A 22,019-nucleotide genomic window follows, 5' to 3' on the forward strand; every position below is an offset into this window, starting at 1 on the left:
CTATGCCATGAATTAAGTTGAATAACAACAGTATATAAATTGGCAATCATTCATAGCCATTGTTTTATCATGCATAATTTTGATTCGATTTATCTCATTGGTCAGGGATTGACAAATCAAAAAAAAATTGTCAGGTATTTTTTTTATTGGCAAAATTTTTCAAAAATCATGGTTTTTTTTCTTCTTGTCTTGGAAACCCTTTCCCATGTTAGCAGACACATTTGACATGATTTTGTGCTGTGATAAGATTTCAGTTCAAGACACAAAAAATTAAATGGTTGATAAGATTTTTTGGGACCGTAATTTAATGAAAATTTACTATTTGGGCTTGAAAACCTCAAATAGACAAGTCTTCAAGCCCGAATAGTCAATTTTCATTTAAAAAATTAGACGCCAATGTCTGACACACTTTGAGAAACACTGTTTCAAACAATGTCAAAATACTTGCTTTCCTCAGCTGGCCAATTGTTGCCACCCTGGTTGCAATCCTGTCCAGGTTACGGGAATAACTCGGGTCCTTACAGACCCCAAAGCAGAATATGTCAAAAACTGTAATGTACCTCACAGAAAAATTAGTGCTGCTGTAGAACAATCTCAGGAAGAATTTCAAGCAAACAACTCTTCTGTGTATAAAACACTATTATTAGAGTTTTATCAAAACATTTCCAGTCAGTTGAGTGAATGCTTGTTGTAGAACGGAAAAGATTTTGCTTTGAGGCTTTACAGACTGAAAGTGTGCTGTGGGATGTGCGAATTAGCGACTTCGCTATTACGTAATAGAAATTCAAGAGAAATGTTCATCTTATTTATTTAACAAATCCAAGAATTTAGTTGCATTTTTTTTTTCAATAATTGTTTTACTTTTTAATATGCCTTGTGTTCATTTGTTTTTATATTGATGTATGTTAAAAATTAATATATTCATAAGTTTTGATGCTTTTCTCAGCAACTTATGGAAAGAGCGAAGGTTCGTAAAGAATACTTGCGAAAGAAGATGAGCGAATTGCGTAAAAGGACTGCTTTGGTCGATGAAAATCAGCTGCCAGATTCGATTGGTAACTGATATGTTTATTATGTAGTGGCATGTTTTTGAATGAACATTTGGAAGGTAAAATTTATAATATTGAATGTTTCAATATTTTCCAGATTGTGCCGATAAACAAGATGATTCACCTAAACGGCAGCGTCTTGTGGAAGCTGTTGATGAAAGTGTAAAAGTAACAAATTATCCAAATGCCATCAAGGACAATAAAATGGTTTGTCAAGAAATCAAAGATGACATAAGAGACAGAGAAATGGACGATATTGCTTATATCGATGAAAGTGAAGATGATGGAGAAGATAAGGAGAATGTTCAAAATACAAGTGAAAGTTCCCTTTTCGTCCCTTATATTTCACATGGAGCAAAAGGCCTTGCTGCTCTAAAAAAAAACAATGGTGATGTTCCAACTCAAGCCCATGGTAAAGTGTTGATTAAATTATTTTTCTTATTAAAACTTGACCATTTTCACAATATTCAAGCTACATACTGTTGAATCCATGTTTTTCCGAATGATACCTAAACCTAGGTCTTCACAAATATGAAAATTATTTAGGCACTACAACCTAATTTTTTAGAAATGAAGCATGATATTTTACTTTAAAAAAACTGTCTTAAATCGGGACTGTATAAATCTCAGGTCGCCATGGCAACTAGAAAATTGGTATTGGCGATTAAAATTTTCTTTGTGTAGTTACTAAATTGCAGGCTGAAAGCAGCACGAAATGTTTGGAATTTATAGCATCATAATCTGCCAACATGAAAGGGTCACTATGCTTGGAAAAATTCAAGCGTTTTAGACCTTTTTCTTCAGATAAAAAAATTTTTTGTGATTTGTCCAGCCCTGTCCTAGATAATGTTTTCTCTTACTTTTCACATGTTAAAAGATGTAGCTTAATGAAATCAAAAAAATTTATTTCACCTATTAGGACTCCAATTTCGCAACCACATTTAGAAAATTTTAGAGGTCAATACGATTTTCTAGTCATCATGGCGACCTAGCACCTGGGATTTGCTCAGTCTTGCTAAAGCAATAAGACCTAAAAATCAAATTATACCATTGCCCTGGCCAACAAGTCAGATATGACAAATGGCTATTGCTTACGGGTTACAAACTGATACAGTCCTAATTAGCATTTTATATGAATCAGTGGTTTTTTAGGAATACTTTCATGGACCTGAAGTTGTGCATCTTTAAAGTAGCCTATATCATTGGTGCTGCAAGACTTTTTTCGTGTCAAGATTAGGGCTTGCCAAATCTCGATGCCAGGTCAACTAAAAGCTGGACATTTAAGATTTGATATGTTATATTCATTATTTGAAACATTATTTCGTTATAAACATTATATCATTTGAAACGTTATAGATTAATAAGAGTGGGTGTTAAGGCAGCACAAAATTTTTGAGAAACATATGGGCAAGTGTACCAACATAATGGAGCTGTCCTGGACAAGAAAAAAAATGGACAGTTGTCTTTGGGGGAAAAACTTTTCCTTTTAAAAAAATTTTGCTGGTGTCAAACTTTTTTTCATTTATCAAGATAACAAGTGAAGTGTCCTTTAAGTGATAATGATAAATCCAACAATAGCTAGATCTTTAATATTTATAGTATTAGTATTGTACAAAGTTTTGTCTTGATTCTGTTCTAAGTATAATTATTTTCCTTCCTTTAGAAAACGAGAGAAGACTGGGCAAAGACTCGTCTGATGAAGCACAGGTGACTAATTTTCCCCAAAGCCAGAGACAAAGTTCACACCGCTCAAGACTAGCGTCTTTAGCTGATGACATAAGACAATGGGAGGAAGATGGTTATTCTGCAACTAAACCTAACAAAGTTACATGTCCCAGCCAGTCAAAATCTGATTTCTATTGCAAACCTTCTAGCACTAACTCCAAATTTCCCGCTAACTCTGCGAATAATACAAAAACTAGCTCTGTGTGTGCAAGTTCTGTCGATAAGCCTGCAAAGCATGTCAGTTTTCATCCCAGCTGTGGTGTTTTGGGCAATTCTAAGGGGTCTGATGATCTCAATGAAAGCTTTGGCTTTGAATCTGTCAAAAAACGGTTGGGGAAGAAACTGGACATTAATGATTGTCAAGTACAGAAAGTTAAGGTCTGGGATAAAGCCATATTGAATACCCTGGTGAGTTGAAAGTGATTTTTTTTGTATGCATGAGAATCTGCTTGCTTCAATCCCGTTCCCTTGTCCTGCTCAATGCTGATTGAATCAGATGAACTTGTAAAAAAAGTATTTCGCAACAATTAAACATCTGACTAAATATTTTTTTTTAGAACAAGATGGTCTAACTTTTTGAGTTTTCATGTTGGGAGAAAAACTGTTTTGGGCCACACTTAAAATACTGATTATAGTTAATTATTAAAAGTATGTGATATGTACGACATGTCAATTTAAGTGCTTAACAGTTATCCACTGATAATGCATTCATGTTCCTCTTGATTTGCATTTATGCCCTGTCATTTGTACAATCATTTTTATTTTGCTATATAAGCACTTAGCTGCTGTGCAGCCTTGTGCTGGACACTCTAATCATGAGGATCCAGGTTCAAATCCTGTTGACAGTGTTGGTTGACTGAAGTTAGGTTTTCTGTGATTTTCTAACTTCAGGTCGTGAATGCGACCCAGTCTCATATTTAAAAAAGTCCCTCTGCAGAGAGCAGGCAGACTTAACAAACAATACTGAGATAACATGAAAATTTGTCGTCTTTATTTGAAAATATAGAAGGCAGATGGCAACATATTAGCAAAAACATGAAACAAGCACAAATATGACAACATAAATACGTTAGGGTAGGGTTACCAACCATCCTCCTTTATGTCATTTCAAACATCCTACGGTTCGGAAAATTTGTCCTTTTCAGGTTTACAGAATTTTTTTTTCTGGGGAAATTTTTTTCTCAACTTTGAACCATATATTTCTTTATTGATAAGAGTACTTTTTTTAAGTGGTTCTGTTTTATAGTTGGGAAAAATTATTGTTGTGACTAGTTTTATATATTTTTTAGAATAGTGGCACCATCTATTGTGAAATTGAGATAAGTGACGTCACTAAAGGTGCACGGAAGCATCCTCCTTTCTAGTTTTTGAATCTGGTAACCCTAAGTTAGGGTCACACATACCAGAGTTATTGCATTATACACATTGCCTAAGTTAGGGTACATGCCGGAATGTTACCTCCGAGAATATAAGAGCTAACATTCCAGCATGTAGCTATTCGTTTTAAATTCTGTAGAGCAATGTGTACTGGGTGCATGTACAGTTAAGTAGTGGTAGTATATAAGAGAGTATAGTGGAACTTCAGTTAACAAGCTTAATCTGTTCCACCAATGTGCTTGTTATTCGAATCTAACTTCTTTATAGGAAATAATGGAAACTTGGGTAATTTGTTCCACAATTATCATTCACATAAAAATGACAAATAAAAGCGTCATTCATTCAATAATGCAACACAATATAATAGATAATACAATGAAATAAATATAATGTCATAAATAAACATACAATGTGATGTTTCCAAATTAACTTACTCTAAACGACCAGAGAGGAAGACTATCATTTATAGGGACTTATCACTTAGGGACTCATTTCTTTCGCATTCTTTTTGTGACTAAAAAAGAACCCTATCTATGACACTTGCTTTTGCCTTTTTTTTTTTTTTTGATTATTTCGGAAATGAGAAATCGCACTACTGTTGGACAGATTTATTACTCGCACTGCTACAGTTTTATTTGGGGTGGTTCTCTTTTACAAAGTTTTGCACAGAATTCTACGTTCAACACATCTCTTAATCTCATTTGCAGTGAGGGACTCTTCATTTCTCTCTTCGCCGCCTTCGGATGAGATCTTGGGAGTAAGCTCTTGCTGTGGCGCGCAATGGAGATTCGCCTGTGGATGCGACCATGTTCTTCCACTTGTTTTTGAATGAAAGGTTCATGAACCTCCACTCCCATACTCTTCTCCAAGGACACAATCTCTTTGTTCATGCACTAAACCCCCTCAAAGTCACGTTCAATAATGCAATCAGCCCACAGTTTTCTCCAAGCATAATTTTAAAAAAAAAAAATGTTGAGTGCACGTATGCGTGGTTACGATGCTACATCTAGTTTCATTTCGTAAACAGTGACGTTTGTACGGGAGTTCATTTTTTCGAGTTAGGAACCCTGACCAGAGACTACGGGAGAATAGTGCCCTTAAAATTTCACAGAACACGTGTGGATGAAAGCGAAAAACCATCAGCTCAGTTACGACAACTAGAAAATGAATAAACAAAGTTTAAAATTGTTGCTCGTAAAGTGAATCATCGCTTGCTAATCGAATCAAAATTTGTTGTCCACAATTTTTGCTCATTAAGTGAAGTTCCACCGTACTTAAATTTTTGGCCAAATAAGCACTTTTTCATATTTTTTTAGGCATTTATCAGTTTCTGAAATTAAAATACTTTTAATGGGTGTAAAATAATCTTTTGAAAATGATTGAACTGTTAAACAAAGCCCAACTCTCCATTCAAAGTCAAATGATCAGAGCTCTTTCCCGTACTAATAAGCAAAAAACCACTTAAAATCAACCATAGGCCAATTAAGAGGGGACCCCCTATCTTTCCCGTTTAGGGGGAAAAAAACTGGAATTATCAAAAAAGTGGTGATAGACATTCCCCTCCCCCCTTTCACTGTCCACATCCATAGTAATCCTCCCTCTCATTTGAGAAGACTGTATTGGCTCATGTCTGAAACAGTGTCCAAAATTCCATTATACAATTCTTTGTCAAATAAAAATTTCTTTTTAGGCCAAATGCAAGTTGAACACTTTAAATTTAAAATCTTTAAACATAATGTTTAAGTATTTTTTTAACAAACTAAACACTGTCTGTAAAGCTTGCTATTGTGCTCGTTTTTCTCCATTGCATTTGTGTAGTAATTGCTTCTTCCTGTAAGTTGTGAGGACATCTTTTGCAAGGGGGAAAATTTTTTTTTTAATTTAAATAGTGGAAGTAATTTGGTATGAATTAGTCAAATTATACTTACTGCTAAAACTTCCCATTTTTGTCATACAATAGTAAAAAAATATTTTTTTAAAACCTTGTTTTTTCCCCCTCCCGATTAACTATGAATGTACAAGGTTTGTTCAAGAAGTACCCGACCATAATTTTTTTCATGCTTAAACTAATGAAGCTAGGGAGTTGTGGTTTGGTTCATGTAGGCAATCCTAGTGTGCATGCTCGAATGTTTTCCTGCCTGCAGAAGCTGGCATTTGATGGCAGACGACCGGTGAGCGAGGAAGTGTGAGCGCTGTTGTATTTTCATTTTTGGCAAAATGGCAATAAAAACTTGAACGTTACTGCACTTTCTCAATCGTAATGGAGCTAGCAATTGTGACACAAAACTTCTTGGTAGTACTTTTTGGTGGTGGTTGTGCTGTGCGATGTGCACTCGTCATGAGCCACGCCACTAGAGTCAAAGATGGTCCGCGTGGCATTATATCACGCAATCAATCACTCCAAATCATCAATTAAAATGAAATTAACTGTTCCAATGCTAATGCTTGCTTCGTCTGTAAATTTTCTGATGGTGATTCAGTGATCCTTTATCACTATAGTTATAATCGCAGTCAATAATCTCATTTCTGCATGTTGAGGGCCTACCAGAACGTGCTTCACTCCCCATTCATATGCTGCCATCTTTGAAGCGGTTATACCACTTTATCTGTGGTGCCAATTTCTTCATCTCCGAAGGTCTGTTGAATTCTGTGGATTGCTTCCACTCTGGAATCACCAAGCTTCACACAAAATTTAATACAGTAGCGTTGTTCTAGTTTTTCCTGCTATTTCGTCAGAAATGGAAATTTTATGCCGTTCATGTACACTTTCTCATTCATCAATGGTCTGCCGGCAATTTGTGGCTTCTGCAAGCAAGTGAAAATCCAAGCATGAACATTAGGATCGCCCGCATATATCCACCAAATTATGCCTCCTTAGCTTAATTGGTTTACACACAAAAAATTATGGTCAGATGATTTTTTTAACAAACCTTGTGAATTCTGTTCAAGTAGTTGTTCGCTGCATCACTCAAAAAATCACAAGTTAGAATTGTAGAATTATTATTTTCTGAATACTTCTAACTCTGAGTTCTTGTTATTTGTTAGATGTTTAATTTTTACTGATTATCTATAGATTAGATTTTATTAGTGACTGTATCAGGGCTTGACAAATCCAGGGACAATAGTCGTGGCAACTAGAATCTGTATTTGTTTCTAAAATGTTCCGTCTCTGATAGCTGAATTAGAGTCTGTGAATGACAAAGTTTTCCGATTTCATCAGTACACACTGATGTGTCTCTTCTGATATAAGAAGGGGACATAAAGTCTCTGAAAAGTTGAAAAAGAATTACTTAAAACTTTTTACAGAAAACGAAATCATTCGTGGCTTTTACGAAATTTAGTTGGCACCTGAAAATTTTATTTTTGTCAAGCCCTGCATTATGTATATTTTTGATCCATTGACACAAGTTAGAGTTCAAGTAATTAGCACACCCATAAAACCTAATGCTCTTTAACACAGTCATTAATAATATTCTAATTCCATTTGCAATAATAAGTTTCCTGTATACACTGGCACCTCAAGTTACCAGTGTCTTGAACTTGCAAGTAATCCTAGTTACAATCAAAAGTGTTCATTAAAAATGTTTAACTTGTGAGCAAACGTTCAACTTGAAAGCTGAAAAGGAAGCTTTTATATGACGTGCAAAATCGCTGATACATTTACTTTGAACTAATTGAAGCCTGCACAAATTTTTTTCGGACCAAATCCTGCTTTTAGGCCATATTTTGCACAGGACTACTCTTGCTGACTGCATAAAAGCCGGATTTCTTCTCTGAGGGCCAAATATAAATGCATTGATGAATTCATTATTATCCTATTCATATTGATTGATTTCTTTGTCTTTTATGTATGAATCATTAATTTGTTTATGTATTGTATCTGACTCCACGTCTTATATTAAAGTAATGGAATTTTTTATAATTGTGTTTTATTTGGGTTTTTATTGGGTTTTTTTTACACCTATGTTTTAAGTTATTCCAGTAAGCTAATTCCACACCAACATTGACATGAAAAAGAAATCAAGTTTTTTAATAAATGTATGACTCCAGAAAGAATACTCATACACATTTTTTTAAATAACTTTTGCTCTTTCATATGTTACTTAGCATTTCAAAATTGTAGCGAATAATTCTGTTCTGAGAATTTTAAAAATTTTATTCACTCTAGAAATTAGTATTTCTTGTTTTGTGCCTTCAATTTCTATGATTTTTTTTAAGGAGAGTCAAGGCTATGTAAAATCGCAGTCTTCTTCCAAGTTGACATATGATTTCAAGGAGAAATCTGAAAAGCAAGGGCTTGATGTAAAAAAGTCTAATTCTAGAAATCAACTATCACCAGTCGCATCAAATGATCATGTTAATACAAAGATAGTTTCACCAGCTAAAAAAGCTTTAACCCCTGCAGCAGTACTGAAAAATGAATTACCGACTCAATCTGAAGGTGGGATTTAGTTTTTTGTTAATTCAATGCCTTATTATTTGTCAATTTGCGTAGAATTGATATTAAAAGCCATTTTTTAATAGAATGAAATTTTTTGAATGCACGCAAGTATGTTTGCATTAATATCTTTCATTATTTCTCAGTTGTAAAGAACTAATAAAAGATAATCATACAGTTACACTTGCCTATATTGACATTTCATACAGACATGCATTTCTAAGTTTGTATGTCTAGTTTTTGGACTCAAGTAATTTTTTTTTTGTGATTTGGTGTTTGGTATGATTTGATTCAAATGCAGTAATGACAGATAGTTTGACTATTTATTTGACAATTATTGCTGATGTTGCGCTAATTAATGATGGCTAACACTGGCATGTTTCTTCTAAATGTAGAAAAGGTACTTTGATTTATGAGAAATCCCAACTTTGTTTTTTAAAAATCATTTTTATATTTGTTGTGGTATTGACTGGAGTGGTGTGAAAATCTCCCAAATTCTCAAAGTTGGTGGCTATGAAATGGAAAATAAAAAAAGCTATGTAGTATGTTACCAGTAATAAGGATTTTGGCTGTTTATACTGCATTAAAATATCCAACTGTTTTTCTCAATGCATCACCCAAAGGCTTATTTATAAGATAAAATGTATGAACCCTTATTTGTATATTTTCAGTTACAAAAGCTGCTGATCCTGCTGAATTGCCCCTCTCGGCCAGGAAAGCACTTTTTGAGAAAGCATTTCAACAAGGTTCCGGCAAGCTTAATGAAGATAATGTTGCACAAAACATGTCTGTAGCTCAACGAGCAGCTTTATTTGAACAAACCACGAAGGCACCTGTTCAAAAAAGGTTTCTCAAATCACCACAGAAACTCCACAACAACCAATCAGCTCTCTCAAAAAGTCCAACGAAATCCATGGAATCGAAGAGCCCAGCCAAATCAAATCTAGGACCGAATGCTGAAAGAGTAAAATTAAGTGAGTTTCATGCTTTTTTTTTCAATCTTAAATTTTGTATACAGTAGGACCCAGATTATTCTACCTAATGGGAACCGGACATAATTCGGGTAATCCAGACTTCTCAGAATTTTGATATTATTAGCCATAAGCAGTGAAAATTATGTTAACAAGTTGTCATTATGGTATAGTGAAATTACATATATAAATGATCAAATGAATATTTCGTATAGGTCTAAAAATGCAAGAAATATTCCAACGTATTGGAACGTATTCCAACTTAGTTTACAATATTTGAGGATTATGCACACAGTACTTCAAAAATATTATTAGTCTTCTGCCATCGAATATTATTAAATGCTTCAGGGAACACTGGGGGGGGGGGTGTACTTGCAAGGAATAGGCAAAGATTTTGTTTGGCCAAGAGTGTTCTACATTTATTTTTCTTATCTACCTCCTCAGAAAAGTTGAATTTTTATCAGTCCTTGGCTAAACCAACCCATAAATAACATATGATATATCTGTAGCTTCTACACAGCTTTTCTAAAATAAATTTATGAAAAATATCTCAGATAACCCAAGACTGTTGATCAAGGCTGGGATAGTCGGGATATAACTGTATTAGCTTTCTTTTCTTAAATACAGCATGTTTAATCTATTTACTTACAGATAAAATATTTTTAAGACATTTTTTTCTCAGGTGTGATTGTATTAATGAAGATTGAGTTGTTACGCCTTATATATAACAAAGCACTTAATTTGATGCAGTATTTCTACTCATATTGAGAAATTGTTTCATTGTACAAGTAAAGTTCAGGTTCTCAAAATAAAATTAATCACTTTGCGGCCTGTGTAATTAAACTTTTATATTCTCGATTTTATATATATATATATATATATATATATGAGTGAAGTGTAAGGAAATTTAGAACAAATGACAACAAATCAAAAACACATGCTCTCGCTACCTCCTCAAACACCACATCTCTACTTTCCTCCTTGAAGTTCTTTCTGCGCTTTGGTGGTCCCTTTATTTCCTTCATGATGCCATCTTTGCCAAGTGATTTTGGTAGATCCAAATCTCACAGTACAGGTATCCCTCGCTTTATGTGATTTCACTATTACACAATTTTCAATATTTTTTTTTAGGTCCATCTCCAGCTAAGCCTAAAACTCATCCTTCTCCTTCAAAAAATGCTGGATCACATACTCGGTTGATGCAACATCAACTTGTGCAGAATTCAGCAAATGACTGGAAAAATAAAGAAACGGTCGTTAAAGCAAATGATGAAAGAAAGAATGAAATTTCATCTTTGCTGAGCCATTGGGAAAAACTTTCTTCTGTCAACTATGAAACTGCACACCTTCAAGTTAGTATGCCCTTTAAACTTTCATTTCATGCTTATCTGTTTGAAGAAAAAATTATGCAGCATGATTTTTTTTTAAGTGCAAGACTAATATGACATTTTAAAAGAAAAGGTGGAAGGATAGATGTGCAAAGCACTCTTATACACTGGAATATCACTACATTTATGTTTCGGATAGTAATATCTCAATTGTTTTCTAAAAGTGCATTAATGAAGCACATTCATTAAATGCAAGATATTCATGTACCAATTGACATCAGACATTTTAAATATCTATGATGTGAGAAATTATTTTAAACTATGTATTGATTTTACTTTCAGAAACATGCATTATTAAGAATTTGGAAATATGATTTTTAACTTGATGTATATATGTATATGCCATTTCAAATCTTCTAAAAGAGTTTTTACTCATTTTTAAATAAAGGAACCTGCTTACGATGATAGAGAACGTAAACAGAGCTCTTCGAGTGAAAAATATGCTACTGTATTTGAAGAACCAGAGGAGGAGGAAGAGTATGATGAATATCTAGTAAGTTATTAAAGGGAAAAAATTGGAATATAATTAAAACTGGTAGTGAATTGATTTATACAGGGTAGTAACTATCAACGGCCCAATAATTTCACGTGTGAATCCTTGTGGAAAACCAATATTGGAGAAGTGTTTTTCATTTTTGGATCGGGCGAATATTAAGTGAGTTATGATGTTTTGAAACTTTGTGAAGTGTAATTTTTCCAACGCTCGGTTACGTGCCAAGAAAAGTGCATTTCTCCGTCAGCTACAGGTGGTCAGTTATTGAAAATTATCTGAAATATTCCATCCTGTTAGAGGCCCAGTTTGGCCTTCTTTCACAAATGGTGCTTTTCCCCTCTATGTAATGTGATATTATAACCTTGTTATCACGTTTAGCTTACGTATAACTACTTGCCAGTTTCATCCACTATGGTGGCAAATTTATCACCAGATTTGTAAAGTATTAGCTAAATGAGATTTACGAAGGTTTTTAACAACTGGCTGTTGCAAAGATAAATTTTTGGAAAGAAAATTCAACTGCCTTTGCTGGGAATTGAACTCGTGTCCTTTCACTTTCTGGGTGAACACACTAGACTACAAAGGCAATGAATTTCTCAATCTTTCCTTGGAGCTCACGTGCCTTTCAGTGAATTGAAACTCTAAAATTTCGTGTACGGGCCCCTCATTCAGGGATGCAACCAGATATCTGTTATCTTATTCTCCAATGACCTGCATGTATATCAATACAGTACAGTAAAATGCTTTATTTGTACTTCAAGGTAGTAAAACTATTTTTTCAAGGTCGCGTGGTCATGACAGACGATAGAAAGAAGAAAAAGAAAGAAAACTTGGGGGGGGGGGGTAATTTCTGTTTTTTCTTCTTGGAACTAGGAAAGAACACATATTCCTGGAACAATTCTGAAATTGGTATTTGATGTGCTATAGTGCATCATTAGCATCTCTGATAATATGTTGATTGACACTAATACATCTCAACCTTAACTAATGTATGCTGAACAAGGTAAAATCTTCATTAGATCTTTAGATTAATATTCTGTCGACTTGTTTTTTGAAAAAAATTTTTTAAAGCTGTTGCCACTGAGACAAACGGCTTAAAAAATTTGAAAGAGAAAGTTAGAATTTTTTCTTTTGTTTACTATAAAATCTTTACATGCACACACACATATATTTAGTGGTGCAGAGGATGTCATGCTTGTATAGCATTTCTTGCCATGTTATTTGTAGCATGAGTGTTGCAAAGGCTGTTGCCACTAAACTTTAATTGAATTTATAGTTTTATTTTTTCATATCTGTACTTGTATTAAATTCTGGGTGGTCCAGAAGTTTGGACCTGTTTTGAAAAAAATATGATTAAAAAACTTAGACAAACAACTTATATAACACTAGAAAGGCTAGACTATATGTTATACCTAGATGGGCCGACGGCAGTTATTTTGAGTGCTGCTTCTTTTTTACACAATATGCTTAATCGCAAAATTTGTATAATAAAAAGTAAGAAACATTGTATCACATGGTTAATTTGTGAATTTTGAAGAAATTTACATTTTCTCAAGTGCATAGGGTGTCCATAAAAAGTCTCCAGCTTTAAATATAAAAATATAGGGGACATTTTTTGACAAGATTTAGCATGAAAAAAAAAGGGTAAACACTGCACTTACACCACATCATACATTGCTCCATTTTAACGATGTGTGCATTTTTTTTCTACGTATATATCAGTTTTTTCTGTTCAGACTATTTAGGTATTTGAGAATGCCATGAATAACATATAATGTTATGTTACCATAAATTTGTATATTGGGAAAAAACAAGCACACTTCAAAGAGAAAAGGTTTCAAAAATTTATTTTATTCACTTCCATTCTTTATAACATCCATGTTACAGATAACATGGCAAGAAATGCTATATAGGTTTGAATCCTTGTCATTAAAGGCGGTTATGCAGAAATTTTGAAGTAAAGTAAGTAGAAAAAAAACTTTGAAACCTTCTCTTTTGAATTGTTTAAGGTATTTTTCTTTATCTTTAACAGCTTTTTTTAAATATTTTTTTTTCAAAATTTTTGGACCACCCTGTATATTAGAATTAAATTTACTCGATGGCCACGAAAGCCTTTTTTGTTTCACCCTGTGTATTGTCACTAATGGAATTCTAAAGAATGGAAGTAGTTTGTCTGGGTTTTTATAGAAAATAAGGTTGATCAATTTTTCTCTCATATTTGTATGGTCATCTGGTACCTTTTAAAAATTATTTTTTGTGGATTATTTTGTGAAAAATGGGTTTTTTTTTTTTCATTGAACCTCTGTGGAAAGAAAGGGAAAAGCTGTAGAGAAATACACGGTGGTCTATGATCCATCCTAAGAAAATCATGTTTTGTAAAGTATAATCCAGGGATTATAGGCAAGAAATTATAATAGATATGATTAAAATATCTATTTTTTAACCTCTGGAAGTGATGGTTATATAACCACTATTATGTAATAGGTATCTTTAGTATAAATAGCAATAGTCTATTCAAAATTGTGTATTGCAAATTACTTTCCATTTAATGAATAGGAGACAAGAGAAACGCAGGATGAGGATTCATCTGAAAGTGAACCTGGAGAGTCTGGAGCAGAATCTGAAGATGAAGATAGACCCTGTGAAAATGTTACCAGTAGCAGCTTTGAATTCAGGAAATGTGACGAACAAGATGATATGGAGGATGAAGAAGATGGTGAAAATGATTACGAAGATGACATGGAGGAAAATCAGGATCTTGAACTGAATTCTGAAGTTGCTGTTGATGACATAATTGATGAAGCAATGGGTGAAGCCTTGAAAGATGAGATAGTTATGCCCCCGCCACCACCTACTTTTACTCTTACTGTAGATTCCAGAGTGAGTAAATTTTTTAAAAACAAAAAAGTTTTTAAATTTTGTCAATTATCCCAATTAAACAAATTAAAACAATATATCAACAAACCTTATTAATGCAGAACTGCTTTACATGCAACATATAGGCTGATTATTTAATATAAATTTATTTTCTTTATCCCTCTGCCTTTGCGTTAATGAAGTTTGCGGGCATTGCTTAATTTATCAACCTACCTTGATATGGTAATTTCTCAATTTTTAAAAGTTTTTGGACTTTCTGCTCACTGTACTTGAACCAACTCTTAAGAAATAGTCAAATGTCAAGTGGGGGATGGTGCATGAAAATTATACAAAGTGCTAATTAAATTGTGCACATATTTATATAGTTGAACCTCTGCATGCAGGCAACTTGACTACCTCAGTAACTCGACATTTACTGTTCCCATGTTTGATACAATACTAAATTCAATAAGAAGAAACCTAACTCCACACAAGATGATTAAACCTCCCGTTTAAGTCAATGATTCGTACTGTGTTATCACAGCTAATTTTTTTAATTTGCTTAGGCGTTAGCTAGTTAATTTTCAGGACATTGTTCATGACAACTGGTATTTCAACATTTCTTCATTGGTTGAAGATTCTTCACACCTTAGGATGGAGTCACTTCCCACTGTTTGTAACTGGAGAACTCCACCTAGGGACTACAAAAATTATGCAGTGTGAATGATATCTGCGGTTTTTGAGCAAGTAATGGTTGAGTAATCTAGATCTAAATTTTCAAGTTGAAAAATGAAAATTTTCCTTATTTCTGAAAATTGCACCATTCATTCACAAGTACCATATTCTACACGTTTAATTTTTTTCACTCTAATTCAAGAACATTTTATAGAAAAATGTGTTATATAAGCTGTTTTTTTTAATTTATAGGTAATGGAATAGAATTGTTTAACACTATATATTATGCAAGTACATGTACATGCATAAATAGCATTTTAAAATTGTAAGAGTGAAACAAAGTGAAACCTTGTTAATATGACATCTGCTCAAGTCAATATTTATCAATACTTCTGGGGTGTTGAATAATCAAAGTTTTTTTTTTTGAATTTGACTCTTGTCTACAACAGCGAGTAAATCCCGCTACAAGGAGTTTTTTTCAATATTTTCTTTCTTCTTTGTTTCTGCTACTGATGAAGGAACTTCATATAGTTCCGAAACGCGTATAGCCGTGTTCGTTTTGGAATTTTGGGTACACCCAAACGTCGATTATTTAATCGTATTATCAAACCCAAAAGGTAATCCATTTCTATTTCTAATCGAAGTTCCATTCTCAAAAACACAAACTACATGATGTATTTTCATTGAAAACGTATGAAATATATTTTGTAATAATTAATTATAATAATTCCAGCATTGCCATAAAACTGTAAGCAGCAGTGTGAGTAGTACTGGCAGTTTTGGCTCTACAGACTCTCAGCCCTCTACTAGAGATGACCATTCTATGCTGAACGAAGATAAGGCACCACGATACAGCAATCAATCTCAAAGTAGTGAAGATTCAGAAGTAGCTCTCATGCATACTGTAAGTTTCTACAGGCGGCAGAAGCAAGAAAAACGAGCCACTCCAGTTAAAAAAACTATTGTAAGGCGAGAAACAGTTTCTAGCCCTCCTTCACCCGAACAAGATCGTGCAAAAGAAATCCAGGAAAGAATTAAGGTAAAAAAATTATGTGTTTATATCCTGAGTTATGATGATTCTGTATAAATTACTTTCAGAATTTTTTTGCAGTTCATATTTGAAATTTATTAATTACAGTTGGTGTAGTTTTAATTTCATTGATCACATTAAATAGATAATTTATAAACTTATCTGATTTCAAAACTGATAAATTTGTCCTTTCTGTGCTTCAAAGAAAAAAATTTAAACCTGAGAAAATTCCTTCATTAATTTTTATCTCATCTATTTTCATTTGTATAAAGACTTTGCAAGAAGAGATACTCGCACAACAGACTGTGATCAGTCAAACCAGTCAGGCCTTGAATCTCTGCCTTGCAACTGAAGAATTCTCTGGTTCAACCGAGCAAGTAGAATGTGAAAGGTTGCTTTTAATCGCAAGTGAGAAGCCACATTTAGAATTAAATCAAAATTAACAGGCTTGAGTGACTGCTTTGAATATTTCTCACTACTTTTTTTTTGTTTATTTCTGCTTGGTATATGCATTTTCAGCTCAGAGAAGACAGGCATGCCTTGGAGAAATGCAAAGGCTCAAGTCCCTTCTATGTAGTGGCAAGAAACTAGTTAATGATACAGGAACTCTGATTCTCAACGATATAAGGCTTCCATTAAAACAAGATTTTATCACATCTCAGAAAAATGGAAAAAATAGTAATTCATTTTATTACTATAATAAGTTATTTTTTTTATCTAGTGTATATTTTTTTAATTCAGTACCATTAATTAATCATAATTTAATTTTCATTATTTGTTTCTCAGATGATGACGTGCATTACTTCATATGCTTGGTCCGCCATGGTCATCAAGTTATTGTTACCCAAATGCTTTCCGCACAGGATGGGGTACAACAAGGGAGCTTATGTTTCACGAATCACATCACCTTGCATGAACTGCCTCCAGATTTTTCTGTTGCCTTTGAAGTATATACTTTGGTAATGAAATACATCATTTGTGTACCTCTTAGAAATATATTATAGCAGCAATATTTTGTCGCATCTCATTTATTTCGAAATATAGCTGCAATGCATCATTTTTAACTCTTTTTTTTTCTTTCTCTTTCTCTCTCTCTGCAGAGAACTAAGAAAGAGGTTCTCCCTCATGACAGAAAATATCATATTAGAAAGGTGATTATTTTATTACTCTTAATGCTGTCCTATCTGTTATACAACACATTACCTACTTGATACATCATCGTATGAAGCATACAAATAGTCATCCAATAGTCAGGGAAATCTTTCAGTCAAAAATTGTAGGAACCCTGTATAATGGCAGACTTTTATTTTGTACATTTTCAAGGATAGCCTTTACTTTTTGAGATTCACGATATTCAAGGTGACTTTTTGACCCACTTCCTTTGCTTAATTGAGGTCCTACCTACTGCACAAAGGGAATTTCACTGGGTCAGTTACTATTTTAAGAGGTGCTCATTTTCCTTGGCAACAAAAGTCATAAATATTGTAAATATATCTATTTTTGTTTCTCACCCTCTTGATTAGACAGTGAATGTATATCTAATCAAGATATTTCAAGACCACAGAAATTATTTGCTTACATTTCAAACATTCAGTTATTTTATTCTCAAAGATTTACCTTATACTCTTAGGATCACAGCAAAATGCGGCTCACACCAAAAGGAAAAAAGGGAGACTCAAAATTGATGTCACCAAGTATGTTATTTGAAATATATTCTACATATGAAATAATTGGAATAAAAATGTGTGAAGGTTTCAGCATTCCTGTAATTTTTCTAAGTATATAGTAATCACATTTGATATGGCTCAGTTTCAGAAAAATTAACCGAACACTCTGAACTTTAAATTACAATAGATCCAATTTGCAAACTTCATTAATATCAAAAAAATAATTTTATTTCAAAACAAGATTTGGATCTTTGTAAAAGAATATAAAAATTATGCTTTATTTTGTGACTTGCAGGACAAGTCAAGAAACCTTAATGAAATAATTGAATTGATTACAATCACTTTATTCATCTGAAATTAAGTGTTTGTGCAGTGTTTCCCAGGTGTGCAATATTGCCTCTTGGGGACAGGGTGATAGAAGCTATAGATACAGCATGGGATCCTATGGATTGGCTTGAGTTGGAGAAGTGATACAAACAAATACATTTCTGAAGGATGTGGTGGTAGAACAAGAGGGGTTTGGGAAATTTAGTTTTTAGGTTTAGTGTTTGTAAATTTGAAATGTAAACACAATGGAAATTCAAATTAGCACCCCCCCCCTAACTTGTGAGCAAATGTTCTACTTTCTAAGAACATTTAATGTGTAAAATTAACTGCTTTAAACAAGTCAGAACCAAGTGATGCTATACTATAATAAGTACAATGTTTATATTTTAAAAAGCTCTACTACTGTGCTTTCCTATATATAATTGGCAATAATTTGCATCTACAAATTCAAAAAATTTTAGAGAGAAAATTCCTCTTATGATGCAGATGAATTTAATCAGCGAATGAAATATTACAACGTGAATGATCTATTTCATTATAATGTGTGAAATAAAAATAATCTTTCCATTGGAATACACACAAAGCAAAGCAAGATATTTTTTCTATATCTTGGAATTAGTAATAATTCAACCAGATATTCAGATGTTACCAGATTCTTCCCAGATGTTCAATAAAAATAACTTTTAAACTAATCATTGAATTAATTTGAAACTTTTTATATTTATGAAATATCTTGTCTATAATATTATATGGTGTCACTTGTATTGCCTAAAAAAAAAATTTTTTTAATATATTTTTTCCCCTCTTTTACCACTGCCAAAAATCTGATTTATAACTCAGCATCATGGCTGTAATAAAGAACTAACTCAATTATAGTTTTAGCTTAATGGGCTAAAACCATGCCCTTTGCGTAATATCTTAGATCCTCACATGTAAAGCAGTAAATGTTCATCACTCGCAATAAAATATGATAGATAAAAATAATATAATAGTTATATGATTGTACAAAGCCATGTTATTCCTCTTTCGAATGATACTAAACACGCAGAGATCGTGAAATAATATTTTCGATGAAAAAAATTAAGATATACAGTTGGCTGTCACACAGCAGCATATGAAGTTCGGGCCCGACATACTCAGTACGTTGTTTGACATTGAAGGGTTAAAAAACACAAAATAGAGTAAATTTTTGAATTTAAAATGCAGTTTCTGAACAAGAAAAATTATTAGATTCTCAAAAGTTCAGAGAATGTACTGGGTATATATGACATACATTGATTTAATCTTGCATACTTGGCACGTAGGCTGGTACTGAGGGGTTAATGAATTATTTTAAGTTAGTGTTTCTACTTTAAGCATTTTGATTTTTTTTTTTCTTTTGGAAAATTAGTGTGCCTGAAGTATCTCGAAATTCTCTTTTTCAGATCTTTTGATATTAGTTATCTATCCTATTTGTAAAGAGTAAACTTCCATTAAAATGCAAATACAGTTGTAATTTCAAAACTGATTTTTTCTATGTGTTTTTTCAGTTATCAGTAGTCCTGGTGGGCCCAATGCTGTTAGATCTCCTAATTTCTCAGTAGTTGGATTCACACGATTCACATTACAAAATTGTAATCGCCAAATATATACTCTTGAAAAGGTTGGCTGTGTGTTAATTTTTCATTGCTTATCTTTTTTATTTAAACTTATGTGTATTTTTTTAAATTCAAACATTAATTTTGAATCGCAGTAAGTCTTATACTGACAGTTCCCAATTACAAGGAAAATTATTATATCAGACTTCTCATTATATGTGAATATCCATTTTTTTTGTTTTCTCAGGTTATAAAATTATAGGGAATTTCTGCTTTATTTGCATAACATGTCTTTTAGATAATTTTGTCTTAATATTAACGAATGAACAGAACTCTCTAGTCATGAAATTGTCTCATAGCTGTAGGTTTTTTAAAGACATTTTTGCAAATAGGATTTCTTATTGTTAAAGCAATTTAGTTGACCAACTGAACAATTAAAATTCTCTATTATATCACTGCTCAATTTCATGGCTTCATGGACTCGCTGATCTGAAAATTTTTTTAGCTCATTTTCATCAGTCATTCGGATACGAATTTAACTGTTTAACAATTTAAGTCTCTTGTCTCATTTCCTCTTAGTGAGTGGGAGAAACAAAAGTACAATAAAATCCTCACATATCCCATGTGTATAGTGGAGGAAGCCCAAAAACAGGAAGAGGAGGTTAAAAGAAAGATTTTTCTGTGTCTCTATATCCTTTGTTATAAATACCTCAGAGTAATTATTAGGAAGAGCATGGACCATGAGACAAGTCATGTTAACGCAATTTTCGAAGAGGGAGAAGGAAATACTGGCGTTTTTGAGATTTTTTTTTTGTTGTATCAAATTATTCTTAATTCTCAAAAAAATTGCTATAACCGGATATCTTTAGTATCAGCTATTTGCCAATCACTAGCAAATCACTCACTGTAGTGAAATTCTTATTATATCAGACTTGTAATCCTTTAATGTACTTTTCAGGTACCATTCTCATCACCACTAGATGGTGTTCTGAAATTAAATATGCACCTTCATGCCGAACACAAAATAGCTGAAAGAGGATTCCTTGTAAGTAAAGAATTTTTAATCATTTCATTACCTTAACTGCCCGTTGTTATTGTTATTTTTTGAGTTTATGCCAATTGTTTTCTTATTCCTGTCTTCAGACAATGTTTGATGATGTCAGTGGATTTGGTGCATGGCATCGTCGGTGGTGCTTGCTAGATGGCAAAGATGTTGCTTTTTGGAAGTATCCTGATGATGAGAAAAGAAAGGTAAATTCTAATTCTATATTTGGGGGGGGGGGGGCAACAACTGGGTTTTTAAAACATTTTAGGGGCTGAAGGAGATTGAGTATTTTTATCAATGGATTTTTAATGTCATGAGTGAAACCATGACCAATTAGGTGGAACCAACATGTAATTTGCTCAAACTTGAAGAAACTTTTTGTATTTGTTTTATCCATTAGAACAGTATCTGTGCTTATTAATCCGATTTTGGATGATGTAGTGTGGAGAATAGAATGTTTTGTTTTTAGCCGGCGGAGCTCGCGGATAAGCATTGAAAAGGGTGTCTCAGATGAAAAAAAGTTTGAGAACCCCTGGTGTAGTGCTGCCATTGACCATCAATTTTTCTAACAATGAGTAAAGTGTAATGATTAATTGTATAATTGTAGGCTTGTTGTCTGTGGTGTGACTTTTTAATGGGAAGATCAGCTCTTTCTCTTGCATTCGCGCCTCAAAGTTAGGAACCACAAAAAACCAACTTCAGCTGACCACCACTATAGTGACAGTGGGGTTCAAACCTGGGTCTTTGCAATGCAAGTCTGTCATTATGATCCACTCGACCACCATAGTAGTGGGATTTAAGTAATGGGTTTCGCATGATATTCAAACAGAAAATAAGAAAAGAAAAACTGATATATATATATACACATTAATTGGGCATATCCTCTGCAACATACCTCTCAGTTTATCAAGTCTTACTTTGACATTGGCTGATTTTTGCTCCACTTTGACCCAATTAGGTGCCCAAAAGAAGAAAAATTCACACCGACCCTAGAGGGGGAGCTGCTCTGACAAAGTATACAGGGTGCATAGCAAACGGGGGTATGACATTTTTTACTGGTGAACCATTGATCCTAGAGGTATAGTTTCAGTTGGAAAGTTTCCAAATATAATGTGTATTATTTATGTGCAGGGGGGTGTATAGTCATTAAAATAAAAAAAATCAACTTTTTATACAGTCTCTGTGTGCTCCAAAACTCAATTAGGAAGTTGTTGCCTTGTCTCTCCTGATGCCAACAAAAAGAAATCCACGTTTTTTCCTCATTATTCACCGATCCACATTATTGACTGAGACATTCAAATTCGAAAAATGGAGGAAAGTTGAGAAAAACCAGCTCTCAATGGAGAAAAACTGTTTTACCCGCATTTAACATTGTCTTTTCCCAACTTTTTTCGAATTTGA

General features: G+C 33.3%; 1 protein-coding gene across 2 annotated transcripts in view; it reads left to right on the top strand.

Moving 5' to 3' along the window:
- Positions 1–22,019, top strand: part of LOC149089732 (uncharacterized) — a 28,415-nt gene that overhangs the window by 825 nt on the left and 5,571 nt on the right. The window contains exons 2-18 of one of the 2 annotated variants that reach the window (XM_089241347.1): positions 947–1,055; positions 1,147–1,461; positions 2,713–3,182; positions 8,370–8,592; positions 9,261–9,563; positions 10,692–10,912; positions 11,337–11,441; positions 13,998–14,321; positions 15,706–16,011; positions 16,275–16,410; positions 16,522–16,680; positions 16,789–16,961; positions 17,103–17,153; positions 17,633–17,696; positions 19,526–19,638; positions 20,532–20,618; positions 20,717–20,824. In XM_089241347.1, coding sequence (XP_089097473.1) covers positions 947–1,055; positions 1,147–1,461; positions 2,713–3,182; positions 8,370–8,592; positions 9,261–9,563; positions 10,692–10,912; positions 11,337–11,441; positions 13,998–14,321; positions 15,706–16,011; positions 16,275–16,410; positions 16,522–16,680; positions 16,789–16,961; positions 17,103–17,153; positions 17,633–17,696; positions 19,526–19,638; positions 20,532–20,618; positions 20,717–20,824 — 3,267 coding nt within the window. The remainder of the gene's footprint in view (positions 1–946; positions 1,056–1,146; positions 1,462–2,712; positions 3,183–8,369; positions 8,593–9,260; positions 9,564–10,691; positions 10,913–11,336; positions 11,442–13,997; positions 14,322–15,705; positions 16,012–16,274; positions 16,411–16,521; positions 16,681–16,788; positions 16,962–17,102; positions 17,154–17,632; positions 17,697–19,525; positions 19,639–20,531; positions 20,619–20,716; positions 20,825–22,019) is intronic. The other variant, XM_089241409.1, reaches the window with a different exon arrangement.

This window comes from Pholcus phalangioides, unplaced genomic scaffold (genome assembly GCF_987345545.1).
Source record: "Pholcus phalangioides strain wild (caught in Gottingen) unplaced genomic scaffold, Ppha-v1.0 ptg000001l_1, whole genome shotgun sequence".
NCBI lineage: Eukaryota > Metazoa > Arthropoda > Arachnida > Araneae > Pholcidae > Pholcus > Pholcus phalangioides.